The sequence below is a fragment of the Montipora capricornis genome, chromosome 6, assembly GCF_036669925.1.
Source record: "Montipora capricornis isolate CH-2021 chromosome 6, ASM3666992v2, whole genome shotgun sequence".
Lineage (NCBI taxonomy): Eukaryota > Metazoa > Cnidaria > Anthozoa > Scleractinia > Acroporidae > Montipora > Montipora capricornis.
The window spans coordinates 39604494-39622292 of record NC_090888.1 but is presented as its reverse complement, the minus strand read 5'-3'; the positions used below and the strand labels follow the sequence as shown (position 1 = coordinate 39622292).

General features: G+C 37.8%; 1 protein-coding gene and 2 long non-coding RNA genes across 3 annotated transcripts in view; 2 read left to right on the top strand and 1 right to left on the bottom strand.

Moving 5' to 3' along the window:
- LOC138052128 (uncharacterized) overlaps positions 1-15074 on the bottom strand; it is a 65475-nt gene extending 50401 nt beyond the window's left edge. Inside the window, exon 1 of the long non-coding RNA XR_011133004.1 lies at positions 14154-15074. This is a non-coding gene — a long non-coding RNA (uncharacterized lncRNA). The remainder of the gene's footprint in view (positions 1-14153) is intronic.
- LOC138051097 (uncharacterized) lies at positions 4176-6035 on the top strand. Its single transcript, XR_011132724.1, has 3 exons — positions 4176-4294; positions 4372-4442; positions 5687-6035. It is a non-coding gene; the product is annotated as an uncharacterized lncRNA (long non-coding RNA).
- Positions 8910-14147, top strand: LOC138052127 (uncharacterized). The gene is made up of 2 exons (XM_068898505.1): positions 8910-9130; positions 13306-14147. Exons 1-2 carry the CDS (start codon positions 9049-9051, stop codon positions 13911-13913), a joined length of 690 nt encoding a protein of 229 aa, XP_068754606.1. The 5' UTR covers positions 8910-9048; the 3' UTR covers positions 13914-14147.
- Positions 15075-17799: the final 2725 nt, after the last annotated feature.

Sequence of the window (17799 nt, the reverse complement as noted above, 5' to 3'; positions counted from 1 at the left end):
CGTTCATATGTTATCTATTACATTACAAACTCTGCTTTGATCGGCTGCTCAACCCCAATGTGTAAATAGTTCACCCTGAAGTCAAAATATATACTTTTTTGGAAGTACCTATTGGATTTTTAGGCTTTCTTTTCTGTTTTTCTTTTTTTTTTTTTTACCTTTTGTTTTTCGACTTTTTTTTCGGCATTACTCCTGGGAAAATCCAGTTTCAGCGGCTTCAATACAACCCAACTCAGTACCCCGGCTCTGTTTTTGTGTAACATGTACCACAGGCAACTTAGTTTATGCTTACGGAGCGTCTGAAAGCCAAGCTCAGGCTTCTATCCATGCAAGAAAGTTTGGTTATGACGTCAGCGTACGCCCTATAGATTCTAGTACGAGGACAAGAACAAGTACGAGATTTGACTGCCTACTTTTAGCGAAAGTACTTTGAAAATTTATAACCCGCACGATTAATCTTACTCTTTGTTAGCAGTATAGGATGCTCAGTTATTCTTGTTGCTGGTACCTGAGCCTTTTTGCTGATCGAAAAATGCCAAAACTGCTGCCAAAACCTTGTACTAAAATGACGACGGTGTCATGTTTTTTCCCGCCAAAATGACGCTGGTTTGCGCGCGCTCACTCTTGTTCTTTTAGGAAATCTCGTACTCGTCGTCGTTATCGTCCTACAACCTAAAGTCATCCATTGTCGGAGTGGTGGTGGGGAGGCAGGACTGCCTCTGGGGACGAGAGTGTTCTGGCAATTTTTCTTGGCGGGAAATAGCGTGGAAGCGTTGCATTTGGCAACCCGCGTTTTCCTGGCGGGAAATGATATTAGCGAAATTAAAAAGCAACAGGCTGAAAAACAGAAAGAAGCGCGAGAGAAGAAGTGGCGAAATTTGAGAAATGTAAGCAAAGAAAGCCTGCAGAGAAACCAATTAAGGAGAAGAAGAGAAACGTGTAATAAAGAACACCGTACAGCTGAGAGAAATAGAGCGAGATTAGAGAGTTAGATTTCAATAGCTTCGTTGCTCGCCATGTTGGCTCGCATGACTCGCAGCCATGGCTCGCATGACTCGCTTGGCTCGCTGGCTCGCACATTGTCCCAACTCCGACTTTAAAGTTAATGTTTCAGTTATGCTTCGCTCTGTCAAGATCACTTTTCTCAATGAAAAATAAAGTCGATTTTTTTTACACGTTTTTTCGTTATTATTCAAAAAAGGATATTGACGTCAGCTTTTGTCGTCTTTACTCTTATTAATCACAAGAAATGACACCATAAAATGTTCAAAATTAAGTGAAAAAAGTACGTTTCTCCTTTCAAGGGCCATGTACAGTAAACAGTACGAATCCCTTTGGGGTTTTACTGTTTTGCCTTGTTCTGGCTTACTTTAAAATATTGAGTTTGGTTTGATAGTTTTTAATGTCACCGATGCATGAAAGAATTTGAATTTAAACTGAATTTGTGAATCAACCAAATCACATAATCGGTTCTACTGTTGAGATTTAAGGACGGTGCCTACTATTGTTATTGCGCATACGTTCTGCGCATTTCGAGATACTCGGATTTCCTATACGTGGTGCTTATTAACACAGGGATATTTTTTCGCGGTTCAAAACTATGCGAAAACAGTAAAACTTAGCAAGTGCTCTTGGTATCCAAAAGTAAGATTGTGGGTAATCGCGCATTTTTCAGAGATAATTAAGCTTCAATTTCGAAAAAAGTGTCATACATTGCTTTGTATTTTAAAGCTTTCCACAAATATTGTTGATTAATCATCTTCGAATGCGTGGTAACCCCCAATTTTCGTTTTGGATTTCAATAACATTTGCTAAGATCTGCTTTTCCCGAATACTCAGTAAACCGCGCAAAAATATCTTTGAATTAATAGGCACCGTCCTTAAAAGTAGGACTGTTAACGCTAACCTACATCCACTAATTTGTACCATTTACTTTTAAATGTAATAAAAGTGTGATAAGGCAAACGTTTGTTAATCATTTATGCTACTAATCATGTAGTCCAAATATGTTTCTAAAATGCAGTTTGCATTTACCTCGAGTCTTGACATTGACATTAGTTTAACTCCTTAATTTCCAGTAAAGAAAAAAAACTGTGAAGCTCCGCTTTTAGGCTTGGCTAATAGTAACCAGAGGGACGCGGGCTCGATTCCCACTCACGGCACATAAGTTTTTCATTCGAAAGGATCAGTCAGTAGTAGTTCACTGCTACTGCCTAGTTACTGCATCGTTGGTTTTCCAACCTTCTTCATGCATAAAGTATATATATATAGCATAGTATCATGCAATTCATAGTATATATCACCATATCACTTTCTTTTTTTGTTTTGATTTTAACGCATCAATCTTAACGCATCAATCTTACAGTGAGTCTTGCAAGTATCAAGTGTTGTTTTTGTTAGACATGAAATGTCATACCGGGGAATTGACTAGTGTTGTGTACGTTTGGAGTTTAGTCAATTCAAAAAGAGAAATTGAAAAACTAGTTGTATCCACTGGTGCCTGATTTTAATATGAAGAGCAATATGTGAACCTGTCACTGCACTGACATGTTGTTTGTAACAATCCAACTATTTTGAAGTTTTGCTTTATTTTAAAATTCCCTCCGGCTGCAAATTTGTTTTGAGCGAAGAGTTGTAGGCGCTGTTTAAGACATGATAACATGAAAGTGCTAGTAGGAGTGGGACTGTAAATGTTGCATCACCTTGTATAAGCTACGGGAGGGATTCCGTAGCAAAAGGATCATATATATTTGATCATTTGATCAACGTTAACGTTGAAGGTTTTATAACTTAGGGTACGTACGAACAAAGAGATCCTTGCAAAGCATCTACTTGTGCCCATTTGGAGGTTGTTCAACTTGTGTCGTCGACACAATTAAACGTGTTTAGTTAATTTAAAGAGCGGTCACGAATTATTAGAATTCTGCAAAGCTTTCTCAAGGTCGTATTTTCTTTTTTAATTTGTTTTGAGGCGAATTCAGACAGAAAATTACAACTTTATAAAACATCGATTGTTTGAAATTGGAAGTTTAATTAAACCGCCTCTGATACCGGCTTTTTTTTTTTCGGTCATTACGACTGTCAGAGATCGGTGGTTGGACATAATCCTACCAGTCACATGAACATAACGACAAGCAATGTAGTCTACGCAAACCACGCTTTTCTAAGAGCCAAGGACGTTATCTTGCTTTTACTCGCATGTAGCTGTAGTGAACGACAGTATGTCAATATCTATAGGTAACCCGATATGTCAGTTACCTTTCTTCCCACTTGTGACTCGCGTAGAGGGCACCAAAACGAGTAATGGCGTTTCTTTTTTTCATTATTCACCCGATCTAGTTTTACTTTTTTTCTAAGACTTTAGTCTCCTTCATTTTTGAAATTGACAGTCATCTCGTCATATCCCTGCAATCCAATATTTGAGGATGTAAATCTCTGAGAAACCCTGGCCCATGTTTTCCCTTTGAAACAAAATGCGCGGAAATGGTAGACAGTCTGTTTGACTTTGGTATATTACACTTCTACAAGCCAACGCATGAAGGGTAGTGCCAAGGACAATTCATCCTTCGTTGAATACAGATATAATATCCGCATTTTGTGAAAGAAATCAATACTAACTATGGTTTGAGTAGGAAAATAGTGTGGTTGAGTGTTGACCAAGTTGTGGGTATCGTTTTAAACCCACTTTGTTAAACAATCCTCTTTATTTCGCCACATTTTAGTGGTATAACGCCCTTATCTGTTAGAAAACCCTACCAAAATCAGCTGATTACAACATCAATGATGCAGACGGATAATATTTGAAAGGAACCAAGTCAAGTGCGTTTGAACAATATCAGTGACGATAGATACAAGAAATATGCAACAAAACTCGTAGTAATAATAGAAACAAATAGGCTGAGACAAATTAAGAGTTAGAAATGTATCTTTGCTGCCAAAATTAAAGTTGCAGAGTAATCAAAAATACATTTCTGAATGAGAAAACGTTCGGTCGGTGTTTTCGTGGCCACCTCTTCAAGAATAATATTCACGGGAAGTGAAGCGTGCTCTCTGGGAGCGTGCTTGACCAATGCCGTTGCTTTATGCTCATTCCACACGAATGTACTTTGAACGGTTATTTTGCGGTTTTTTCTTCACTTTCCGGCTTTGTTTTAGAACAAAGCCGAAAAAAGAAACTGCCTTCTCTTGACCAGTCGTGAAACATGCCCTTGAAAAAAGCCACATCCACAAAATCTGAAAGAGACCAAATATTAGCATATCACGAATTAAAAGAGTTTACAAAAACGACTTTCAAGTAAGTAAAAAGAGGTAAAAAAAGAAAAATAATATTTTTAAAAGTATGCAAGGAATGAGTGAATAGTATGTTTTCAGAGATGTATGGAATATAACTGAAGGCGAACAGGAGGGAAATCTCTCTTCCCTTTGGCCTTTCTGAATAGCCGGTAAGTTTTACAACTGTTTGGTGAGCTAGCGGTCAAATTGCTCGCAAAGAATTCTAATGAATGGAAACTCCTCTTCTGGAAAAATGGCATTCCTTGCCAGGTTCCACTGAATCTCACAAAAATTAAGTACTGACAAGGAATGTTCCGTGGCCGGTATGGACATTTAAGACGTGAAACTTGTGCAAACCTAAGAACATGCATTCAAACTTTGTAAAAGACAATGCTTACAAACTTAGCGGAATGCTGTCAAACATAATAAGCTCCTCGTTTACTTAATAAAATGGCTGATACTTTAATAAAATTGAAAGAATTATAGCAAAATCGTTTCTCACTTAAGATGAATGAGTTAAAAACCTTTTTAAAATGGATACAGCCCGAAAATCTGCAAGAAATACACTTTGCTTCAATTGGAGAAGTTTATTGTGTTTGTTAGCATTCCTTAAGTTTGTAACCTTTGCCTATTGTAAATTTTGCATGTCTCTTTTTTTTATGTCCGTGTATCCGTGCTCCTCATTAATGATTTGTATGCAAGTTTTAAAGTTTTTACGTCTCTCATTACGTTCGGGTGCCATTGATTAACTTTGTGTTCATTTTATCAAGTTTACTTGTGCTGTATTCAGTTTGTAAGCAAATTATCAAGTTTGTAGGCGTTTTGTGTCAGTAACAGCAGAAGAACTGGAAATAGTCATAATTATAAACTTTTTAAGCCTTATTGTCGAACAGATACTTTGAAAATTCATTTTGGAATAGATATAGAGATAAGTGTAATGATTTACCGGCATCAGTTGGAGATCTTGAACCTGTTCAAAGCTTCAAAAAAGCCTTTAGAGAAGATTTTATTAACAAATTAAATTAATTCATGATAATGTTGCTATATTTACTCTCAATTTTAGATTTCAGATTTTAGAATTTGTTTGAATGGTGTATGGTTTCATAAGGGGATTTAGTACCCGAACCTGCCATAACCTGTTTAATTAATGGACCGTCATTGTCATGGCGTTCATTATTTAATAAAGTTCTTATATGTTGTATATACCGGGCACGATAACAAAGCCTTTTTTTCCTCTTCTTAGTCTAAGTGAACGACATGCATGCTCATTATTCTTATCAAAAGTCGTTAGGAGGTTTGGTTATGATTCAAAATGGTTCTAGCTTGTAAGGTTTTATAGAGGATCAAATGTCATTACAAGTTGACTTGACTTTGGAATTCGTTTAAACTGCAACGACCTCCTTTTCATTTGCAGCCAGCTTGTCTCATCAACATCATCGAAGAGGACCTTGTTATTTGGTATCTGAGGATGTCACAAGGTGCTACTCATAGAGCTAACAAACTGTTCTCTGATCACCAGCAAACCTTTAGAGTCTATCCTATATCACGCTGCTTTTATTTGTTATTGCTATTTCTTTGCTATGCATTTCCCGTTTCGGCTTCGACGTCTCGAGCAATACCAGCGCAGAGAGCTCCTAGATAAGGAGGCATTAGGATTTCCGTTTTGCGTTTTTGGACCTTTTTAAACTCTGATTTTTGATTTTAGGCTTTCAGTTTTTGCTATTTTAAGATTTGTTTTCAGTTTTCGGTAATAAAAGTAACGTGTTTTTCCCATCCCGTATCCGATGTGGTTTTTGGCGTGTCAGCTGCGAGCACATTCTAGGACTGTACTCCCTTTTCTCGAATTAGCCTCCCGACGCAGACTCGAGTTCTTCAAAATCCTTCACGTATAGTCAATAAATTACCGTTTGAAAACTTGGTTTTGCCTACGATTTCTGGTTTTAATTTGATTAAAATATAAAGCGTTTTTTTCCGTTAATCATGTTTGCAGTTTATTAAACTTCCCAATGCCCTCTCTTCCATAGCTTCAAAAGACACAGCTAACCCCGAACGGAGGACAAAAGCAAAAAAAGTAAAGCAATTTTTGCCGGAGTTGGCAAATAAAACATCAAGTATGAATGGTAGCAGCTTTAAGTGAAAATTATTTTAAGAAAATACACTCGGAAAGCTGCCATAAATTTTCATTAAAGTAGAAGGGTTTTCTCGCTATTTTTTCTACTTCCTTCCTTCCTTTTATGATCTCGACTTTTATGCTTGCCTTAGATAACTAAATGATTTTTATTGTTTTGGGACTTACTTTTATGATGTAGTGATTGACTGAGAATCACACTCATGGCTTCGCTATGCGTAATATGATCGGAAATAGGCTACTGTACATATAACTGCAGGGATGCGTTGTTGGCTCGAGAGACCAACAGCGCATCCCTGCCTCCAGGAGGATCACAAATGGATTCACAGTCCAAGCCTTGGCGAAATGTAGTTAATTAATGAAGTTTGAAAGGACCAAGGACGGACAACCCCTGGATGACATTTTTCATTGGGAGAAAAACTTTTTATGCCCTGAGCGGGATTTGAACCCACGTACCCCTCTAACAATGGCGACTTTTTCAGATAGGCAAAGGTCACACTTTCTGGTGCCGCACTTGTACGGTGATGCGAATGATGCGATGCTCCACTTGAGGGTGAAATTTGTGTTGTTGTCCTTCAGTTTCCATATATATTTGGAAAGTTCAGACTCGTTACAGTATCTCCTTGACCTAAAGGACTTGGTGTGGTTATTATATCGGGTCTTGAATTCTCCTTCCGAGGCTCCGTAGTAGACGCGCTTACCGTTGTTAGCGGTAACAACGGCTTACCGTTGTTCCTGCTAAACAAAAGAACTGAATTAGTATCTAAATGTCGTCATAGAAATAAGTTCCTGCTGCACAATGTGAAGTAATGAGCTTCCACTTCAGGGAATTCTATAAATACCGAGTAATGCGCATTAATTAAGATCATTGTAGCCTGACTATTGTGTCGAAAACATGAAACTCTGAGTCGCTACTGTCTCTTGCTTGTTTTATTTTCTATATATATATATATATATATATATACACACTGCGGTGTAGAGCAACATTTTTTAAGAGCTAGTTAGTTAAGGCTCATACTGAAAAATCCTAAGCGCTTTTTCCACACATTGTTCAGCCAACTATTGATTATAGTACAAAATGAAGTGATCACTTGCTTTCCAATTTGATGCCAAAGCGTAAATGTTATGGGAACAGCGAATATTCTTCATCTATTTATTTCTCTCTGTGAGAGATAATGTTTAATGTGACCAGTGTTAAATCCGAAGAGCCCTATCTGATTTTTAATCATTCACCTGTTGTGCTCATTGCTGTTGTTCTCACAGGTAGAGATGCAAGGTTTTCAGTGTTTTCATTACCTTAAGTTAACTGGGCATATAAAAACGAACAAACAATCCTTTAATATGTCTTATAACAGGTAGGAAGAACATTGCTAAACGCTTTTTCTAATGGTTTCAAAGACACCTATATAGAACAAACCTTTTATTCGATACGGCTCTTGAGAAAATTTCTTATGTTCCGACTCTGTTTCCTCTAAGTTACCATGGCAACGATTTTTAAAACCTAGAATGGGCGACCTAGAATGTGCCCTCTCACATATAACACGTTTTGTAGCTGCACGAGAGCTTGAAATTATAGCCTTTTGCTGTAGTCAGAATTCCCTTACTTTGCTAAGCATATAGTTTTAAATTCATTGCAGCATGTTTCTCTTTTTAATAAAGGATATTTCCAAAAAGTCATTAGAACAATATTTCGAAAATGATATTTCAAAGGGTACTCTTATAACCGAACCGTGTTTGAGAGTGCTCAAAATTGCATTTTCATGTCATGGACGACGCCAATTAAAAATATTTCACCAGTTCCCTTCCAGAAAGGAAGAAAACAAGATGTCTAGGGCAAGAAGCCAAAACTAAATTCAAACGGAGAGTTATGGAAAATAGTTTTCTTCAATCTACTTGCCAAAGCTTCCTAAAACGTAACTCATGTACAAGAGCTAAACCGATTACGCAACACAGATTGATAATATCGCATGGTAGTCGCGTGGAACTAATGACGGGATGGAAAGTGCAGTGTAAATCAAAGGGCATCTAAACAACAAGCATACTCTAATATTAAGGAATAATGCTAGTCGGTAGTTTCAAAGTCAAGTGAATGTTCGAAAATTTGAATGAAACTATAGCAACCGAAACAACAAAAGCGAAAATTGGCAATCGTACTGGCATAGGCAAACTCTCCAATGATTAATTGAATTGATCAAGCAGAATAGCCAACAAAAAAGTGGTGAAAATGAGAACGCTCAGATAAAAAGAACTCGAGTTTCGACAAAATATTCCGAACCGATGCAATAGCACAACCTTTGTTTTATCGAACAGGAATATTGTTTGTTTTCTTCGTTCGAGACCGTTCCCTTAAAGGCTCTTAAGTTGCGAAAATTAAAATTTGTGGAATTCCTTATTGATATGATTTTTCATACAACCCGTCTCTCATGACAACTCCAATTATTTGATTACAGACTGATATTGAAAGCCCTTAGAAGCTGAGATAAGCACATGTATATATATGTTGACAGTTTCTGCATTTACATCTGCATGTTCCAGCACTCGGGAGAGAATTTTTGGAAAAATCTGATCACTCCATCAAATTTTCGTGCATCACTTGCAAACAGCCATTGTGCCACACAGTCTTGAAGAGGAAGGATCAGCCAAACAAGATGTTTTCGAGAGCCTTAATTCTTCTATGTCTCTTAGCGCTTTTAGCACCAGCCTTAGGAAAACCAATACCTCATCCTGACGGTAAGTTCTTGCCTGTTGTCAGTGCTCAGGATTTTTTCGTTCTTTTTGAGCTAACAGATTTGCACGCATGTTTTTACACCTTTGGTATATACTGACCATAAATGAGAAGGTTCAGTAAAAGACAAAAAGTACTTCAGGACTTGATATGAAATAACCCAGTTTTCATCAAGCCAAGTGCTGGTGCATCAGCTTAAATTGCTCCAATAACGTATGCCTAAGACTTTGCCTTTAATTCGCATAGCCTTTCAAAACTAAAATTCCATCCTGATCTCAAAGTGCACATAGCTCACTATAGAAGTTAGAGGCTTGTTTTACAAGTAAGCTTTCTTCTTTTTGTACAAAACCAGGTTTTTAAAGCTAAAGTTTTGGGGAAAACGTAAAATAATTTACTTAGGATTTCCAAGTAACGTGATGTCTTTCAGAATGTGTAAATGCTGGATGCGACAGCCAAAGAAACAAATCCAACCAAGCCTTCATAAACGAGCAACCACTTGAACTCTGATAGATAAAAGATTATTCACTCGCCACATAACGGATTGCAAGTGCTTCGCAAAGGCAATGTCTTCTTCAGAAACTAGGACCTAGAAATTTCTCGAAGTTGTAAGATTTCCATTTTTATTCAAACTGTAAATCACAATGATTGTTATTTCCCTGTTTTCGTCGAAAGATATCCGCTTCCTTGTATTCCACAGTAACCGTCAGGCTCCGGGGCCGTGAATGCCAAATTATGGCGCAAACAAAACGCTACTGTTAATGCAAACTTTATCAAAACTAGATGAAGCGTTCAGTTATTTTTATACGCGATTTACCAGATTGTTGATTCGACCTGACCTTACCATGCCCATCCCTCAGCAGCGACAATGCTTCGCAATAAAAATACTAAGGTAACAATTCAAATTGGTGATATTTAACAACTATATAATCACCGAAGTGGAGGTGGCTAGTAGTGAATAGTTGTCTTAGTATATGATACAGCAGTGAGATAATAAAGCACAAAATATCATTTACTCAAGCAACGATTACAATATTTTGGTACAAATTCTACGCGAGTTCCTCGGAGGTGAGCAGCAATGTAGGAAAGGATATTGGGAGTTTGCATGGCCAATCAGAATTCGTCTGCAACGTTACCCACTGTTTTAGTATATCTTAAAAACGTATATTCCGGGTAAGAGGAGAGCTAATATCATAATCTCAAGATCAATTTTCTGATCTTTCTGGAACAAAAGCGGACCGTGCCGTGGTCACAACGCCATTTATCATAGCGCATAATTTGATGTTCGCCTGAAGGCCGGGACACACTAAGCGATAAGTCGCTGCCACACGTCGCTCAGACAAGTCACGGAAAAAATTCGCCTTGTGTGACACGGTTAACTTCATGAAAATCATTGTCGCTGCGGCAGAATTTTGTCTCTGCGATCAGTCGCACGAATTCAAACCAGTTTGAATTCGTGCGACTTATCGCAGCGACAAAATTAGCGAAAGCAGCGTTGTCGCATGTGTGTACACTTCCGGCAACAAGTCGCTGCGACAAAACATAAATGACCCAATGAGAGAGCGTCATATGGACAGCCATATTGAATTAGAAAACTAGTTCACATTCCCCCTCATACGAGATCACTGCATATGCACCGAACTGGCGTCGTGTAGCAGTGACTTGTTTTGCAAGTAGTACACATGGAGCAACTTGTCGCAGAAACATGTCGCTGCGACTTGTCGCCTTGTGTGTCCCGGTCTTGAAACACATATTTTCTAAATTTGTGTATATATTTTTTCATTTATTTTTTAATTTCTAACGTGTGATATGCCCTTCAATTATATTGACTTCACCGGACGCGGAAAAATATAACGTACAGCAAGAAAAAGAGTGAGAGCCAAAAAAGAAACAAACCCCCAAAACGTCAATAACAAGAATTTTAAAAAGTACACTTACTTATTCAGTTTTTCTGTTAAAAATAAATGAATAAATAAATAAATAAATACATAAATAAATAAATCGGAGAGTTGTCTTAAAGCTTTAAAAATTCAATCCATGCTTCCATTTGTTCCTTGAGCATTTGGGCTGCATGTACACACAATCAGAAAGTTATTAATTAATTCTTATCGGGCAGGTTTTCCACCAAATTTATTTGGCATGCAATGACATCGTTTGTCTTACGTTCATTGTTTGAAAAACAATTTGACTCAGATTGCAGTCGAGAGATCCGATTCTCAATCAATGTTTTGTGGCAATTATAACGCCAAAAAACCGAAAGAGTTGGATTTCTTGCTTTCTTTGGTCAGTTTTTGCTTGTTGAGAAATGCAATTTTCTATTTCAATATCACAATAACTTAAGCCATGCACTGTTAGTTCCAGTAACTGTCCGTATCTACCGTTGCCAAACAACAGAATCGATAGGCACTTTACCCACGCGACGTGTTTGAAGCTCGGACGACAACCGGAAGAGGGCTGTTTTCCCTTTTATCCTGTCTTAACATTACCCCATTTATACTGCGAACGGTATCTTTTCATTATTAGAGACTATTAGTTTAAACTCTGGGAGAAACTACTGTTCTGGCGTAAGAAAATTTCACTTCCGGTGCCTGTCCGTGGCTCAAACATGTAGTGTGCTTAAACTCCCTAATCAATAATACTTCAATACCAAAATCATTTGAAACTCTTGATCAAATTCCATAAATGTTGCTTAGCTCGCTGAAAATTGTGTACTTTTTTTATATATACGATTTTAATTAATCTTAATTTGATCATCTTCTATATACATCTGTAAAAGAGGGTCCAGTCCCTGAAATTGAAATGTAAATTTGCTTTTTAATTTGTAATACTGTCTGTAAAAAAAATGCGCATTTTTTGGCCTTTTAGCTTTTTTCCTAATCATACATATATATGTGCTCACTAGTTCGCTAGTTTGAGCACTATAGCATGGCTTAGACGTACCACATGTGTGGGACATTTGGGGTGGCGTTTTAAGCTTAATTGCCCAACAGTAGAGGCAGAGCGTTAACATAATCCAGGTGATTTGATCAAAAAAAGGTATGACTTGGCATTATATTGCTAACTAGTTTCATAACGCACAAGAAGTGCGGCACTCCTGAGATAAAATAGCCGAATGAAAAGTTTGAAAAAACAACGATAAAAACAAGAATTTCTACTTTAATTTAAACGTAGCCACAGATCAACTTGCGACCTTTTTCGTTCAGATGAAGTGCCTTTCAAATATTATTTTGTGCATTTTTTGTGTTAAACGTGCCTGTTGTGCTTCGTTTTCGTTGCCTCCAGCTCTAGTTGGCTTCCCTGATTGCTAAAACGTCAATGCCGGGCGAAAAAAATTGGCTGGTCCTCTTTGGGTTCTTCTTTTTACTTCTCTCACTGTCAACTACAATGGAATGCGCAAAACTCCACGAAATACCCCATAGTCGCTCAATAGGATTTGGATTGGACTAGCACGCACGCTATGTTCATAATTAGCATTCACTGACGAAACTCTAAACCTTTGCAGTATGAAACCGATTACAAACATATATGCCTCAAGAAGTTCATTCCTTACTACATTATCTATCGAGGCATGGCTACACCCTTCTTCTTCTCAACAAGCAGATGTTTATGTGCTCCAGGCCCCCGGCGCGAAACAGTTGCACCTAGCGCGCATGCCCTAGTGCAACAATGTTGCGTGAACGTGGCCAAACGGTACTGAACGCTTTCCAGTTTGATCCAACATCATCCAACATGTTGCAACATATCGCAACATATCGCAACAGGGTGGCGCATGCAACATTTCGTGTCCAACAATGATGCAAGATGTTGCGTTGAAATGTTGCAAGCGTTTCGCCAGGCCTTTAAAAATTGAAGAGCAAATTTGTCAGTCTTAAAAGGTTTGTTACCTAAAACCTCTGTATTTTCTTATGATGACTTGAAAAGATTGATTTAACATGAACCCTTGTTTGACCAGCCTTTTTTCGTGAAAGCGAACTTTTTATATCATATTCGACGCTTTCGTCAATCTAAAATTAATTTATGAGTATCCCTACCAAAACCAAAGAAACTCTCCCTTTCTCTCGCAAGGTGCGATAACTTGCGTTTAGTGGTTTTATGTCTTAGTGCCATTTGCATTCAAAACGAAAAAGGCTGCAAAATTGATGAAATGGATGTATCAAAACCGAAATACGTTCTTTTGTTACAGAGAATGAAGACGATGAAGACAATGAAGTAAGCGATGATAATAGTGCAGACGACGAAGACGATGAAGATGAAAACGAAGATCCCACGGAAAATGATGATGACGACGATGATGAGGATTCTACTGAAGATGATGATGATGATGACGACGAGGACGAGGACGACGATGATGATGATGATGATGAAGATGATGACGAGGACGAGGACGAAGACGATGATGATGATGAGGAGGAGGATCCTACTGAGGAAGATGATGATGATGATGATGATGACGACGACGACGACGATGATGATGATGATGACGATGATGAGGAGGACCCTACTGAGGAAGATGATGATGATGATGATGACGACGACGACGAAGATGATGATGATGACGATGAGGAGGAGGACCCAACTGAGAATGATGATGATGATGACGACGACGATGATGACGACGACGATGATGAGGATGAGGATGAGGATGATGATGACGACGACGACGAGGACGACGACGATGAAGATGAAGATGACGATGAAGATGAAGATGAAGATGAAGATGATGATGATGACGACGATGAAGATGAAGACGACGACGATGATGACGACGATGACGATGACGATGACAAATAATTGCACAGTTATTTTTAGTCTGTCTATTAAAACTATAATGAAAAGGAATGAAAAAGAACAAAAGCAGAAAAGCGTGAAGCTTTGACGAAGAGAGATTTATCTCCAAATAGGCTCATTCAGTTTTTCCCATTCTAGCTTCCCTTGATTGTTTATATGTTTATACGAATTTAGGGAATTCAACCGTATACAGGAGCTGATCAAGAGGAGCCTCTATCTCCTATACTTGGCCTCGGAGTCAACCCTTTCCCGAGTAGATTTATTTATAGAACACCTCCCTTGGGAGATTCAGCACGCTCACTGTTGTCAGGAGCTCTTAATGAGCTCCTGCTGTTGTAAAAGCCAATCAAAGCAGAGCTATCTCAGCGTCAAGGGAATTATGATACTTTTTGCGGGAAAACCCTTTTCCTAAAAATAAATTTACTCGGGAAAGGGTTGACTCAAGGAATTAGAGGAGATAGAGGCTCTTCTTGATGAGCTCCTGCCATACAACAATCTTGTACTTTCCTCAGTTTGATTACGGTGCAAGAATAAAGGTTACGGTACAGTCGCTTATCCAACGTACATATTATGAAACTAACTGCATATTTGATTCCTATATTTCTTTTTCAGTCTTCTTGTTCACATATTTTCTTTTTCTTCAAGGGCCAATAGTTTATTAGTGTTTATAACTATTGCTATCCTCTTCAAATAAACAAATTACTATCACCTCAAATCTTTCTTGGACAATATCTGTCTCTGAAAGGGTCTTCGATTAGCAAGGTTTGACACGAGTTTTTCCAAGGACACAAACTGCAACCTACGAGAAGCAATTCTTTTTAAACGGCATACTTTATTTTGCACATATAATGAATTTATTCTTCCCCGGCTTGTGTACATTTGATGCCAGTTATGTTCAGTTATGTGTGCATCGTGTTCTGTTCTTACACATTATCCTGAGCATAACTATGATATTTTTTTTTCGTTTAGACCTTTATGACTGACTGTAAAAGATTCACATTGACCAATTACACGCCACTCCTGAAATCTCTGTTTAACTTTGTTTTCATTTAATTGTATTAACTTTTTGGCTTAGTTCTACTCTTGTGTCAAAATTCGCTAACAAGTATATTTAAGTGAAAATTCTTTAAACAATAATAAATAATTAAACAATAAAATAAAATTAATTATTTAGATGATAATAATAATAATAAGAAAAATAATAATAATAGTAATAATAATAATAGTCATCATCATCATCATCATAATAATAATAATACCAAGGCTTCGTAGCAGCACAAAGTAGGATATCGCTTTCATGAACCAAACGATGTTTTTGAAGTTCATATTTAATCAAGACATGTTTCGGATGAAACATCATCCATCGTCAGATGTACAATGAGGAATAACGTGAAGTTGTGCAATAAGTAGGGTAACAAAGTGAGATATAACATAAATAATTTCGTATGAAGGCGAGAACAGAATAAAAACACACAACAACAACAAAACAAACTTAACTATTTAAGCTAAGAAAAGAGACTAATTAGTATAAAAGGGATAAATTAAGATGTTTGACTTGGGAATTTAAGATGGGTGCTCCCGAAGGATATACATGGCTTCTATAATTTTTAATTGGAAACGTGTGAAAGAAGAGTCGAGGATTTTAAAACAATCTTCTGAACAAAGGGAGCAACATTTTTCAGAACCTCTCAAGTGCTTAAAGATGTGGGAATGTTTGTCGGAGGCGAGATGTTCACGGATGCGAGTATCAAAGTGTCTGTTGGTTTCACCAATGTAACAAGCATTACAGCCTGCACATGAAAACTTGTAAGTGACTCGCGATCGTAAACCCGCAGGGATAGGATTCCTGGCCCCAAACCAACTCCTGATTTTAAACGGGGTGAACACCAACTTAATTCCCAGGCCGCTGCCAATTGCGTTGCGTTGCGTTGTGTTATGATGGAAAAAGGATCGATGTACGGTAATTTAAAATATAAACAATTGTCCTTTCGAGCAACACTCTGAGAGGAATCGGGGGTAAAGTAATTGTTAACAAATTTTCTAACAACATTCTCGATAACGCTACAAGGAACAAATTATTCCTTAACATTTTGGTAAGGTTGTTTATGTCCAGGTGAAAACTAGCGACCTGGAAATTAAGTTGGTGTTCACCCCGTTTAAAATCAGGAGTTGGTTTCGGGCCAAGGATCCTATCCCTGCGGGTTTTCGATAGCGAGTCATTTAAAAGTTTTTATGTGCAGGCTGTATTGCTTGTTATATTGGTGAAACCAATAGGCACTTCGCCACTCGCATCCGTGAACATCTCGCCTTCGACAAACATTCTCACATCTTTAAGCACTTGAGAGGTTTTGAAAAATGTTGCTCCCTTTGTTCAGAAGATGGTTTTAAAATTGAAAATTAGAGAAGAGGTAAACTTACCATGCAGGATAATTGTAATTATTAAATTCTCAAACTCGGATAATGCATTTCGCGTGCTCTGATTGGTTCACTCAATCTCGGTTATCAGCTCATATACCTCGGTTTGACCTTATATGGTAAATGATTGCGTTAAGCGTTGCTAAAGTAACAATGCTTTCGCCGGAAAGCGAAATTTCTCTTTGAATAAAGCCAAAAAGGAAAAGAAACTTTTTTTGTGGAAAGTTGGGATCAATTCCGACGTTTAGAAGTACGCAAAAGGCAAGAAATGTTTTTGTGATGAGCCTTCGTCTGTCTGACCACAAGGTATTACACAACATCGCATCAGTTCTCATCAAGTTTTTTTCGATTTCGCTCGGATTTGCTCGCTTTTTCCGCTCGTAATTCGTACTTCCAAATTTTTGGAGTTGAAGGAATTTAATAAAACAATTATTCCATTCGCGCTTGTTGGATATGAGACTGGTTATAGCCAACTCGGCGCTACGCGCCTCGTTGGCTATTTACCATCTCATATCCAACTCGCGCTTATGGAATAATTGTTAATTATCCTGCAAGGTAAGTTTACCTCTTGTCTAATTTTAAATGCTCCTCATACCTACCCCGCATTATGACGTCATTATGAGCTGTTTGAAGCAACGTGATAAAAGTGTATAACAAGGAAATTTATTTATTGAATTAAAATCATTTCAGCCATGGAAGATTCTGGTACCAGAATCAGAGGAGGTTTCCTTATTAGACCAATTGGCTAAACTGAATATTTCCTTAATAGAAGCCCCACTGAAAAAGGCCTTAGATATAGGGGCTGTACTACTATGATCTTGTATGTTGGTGTCAAATATACCAGATTTTCCCAAAACGGTTTTCATCCATCTGGCTAAAGTACTACTAAACACGCCCTTATGCGGTTTAAAATAGGAAACAAAAAGCTGTTGGGTATTAACGAGAAGCTTCTTTGTCCGGTCCTTGCGACATATTCTATTAGATGTGAACGAGGCTAGTAATATAGCCCTGTCGTTTTTAATTTCCGGAATGATAACCTTAACAGAATTGCTCCCGGGTATAGACGTTTTAAGTCTGTCCTTAATGACAAAAACTACTTTGCTATTCTCAACAGACATGTAATCAATAGGTAAGGCCTGTAAAGTCTGGCTTCTTTGAGCTGAAACTAGTAGTAGCTCACTATCTTTAAACTCAAGTCCTTTTTAAATATGAGGCAACCATGACAACGTCCCATGTATGTGAATACCGTGGTACAGGGGGTTTAGAAATAAACAAACCGTTCATTAGTCTTGTTTCAAGATGATCTTCACCTATGTCTCGTCCTGTAATAGACTTTATTGTAGTCGAGACCGCTGATCTATAAGTATTGACTGTGAAATAGGCTTTCCATTCTTGGAAAGTGTTCAACAGAAAATCAATAAACACAGTCACAGGCGCTTGAACGGGATCAGTCTTGAATTGATTACACCAGCTA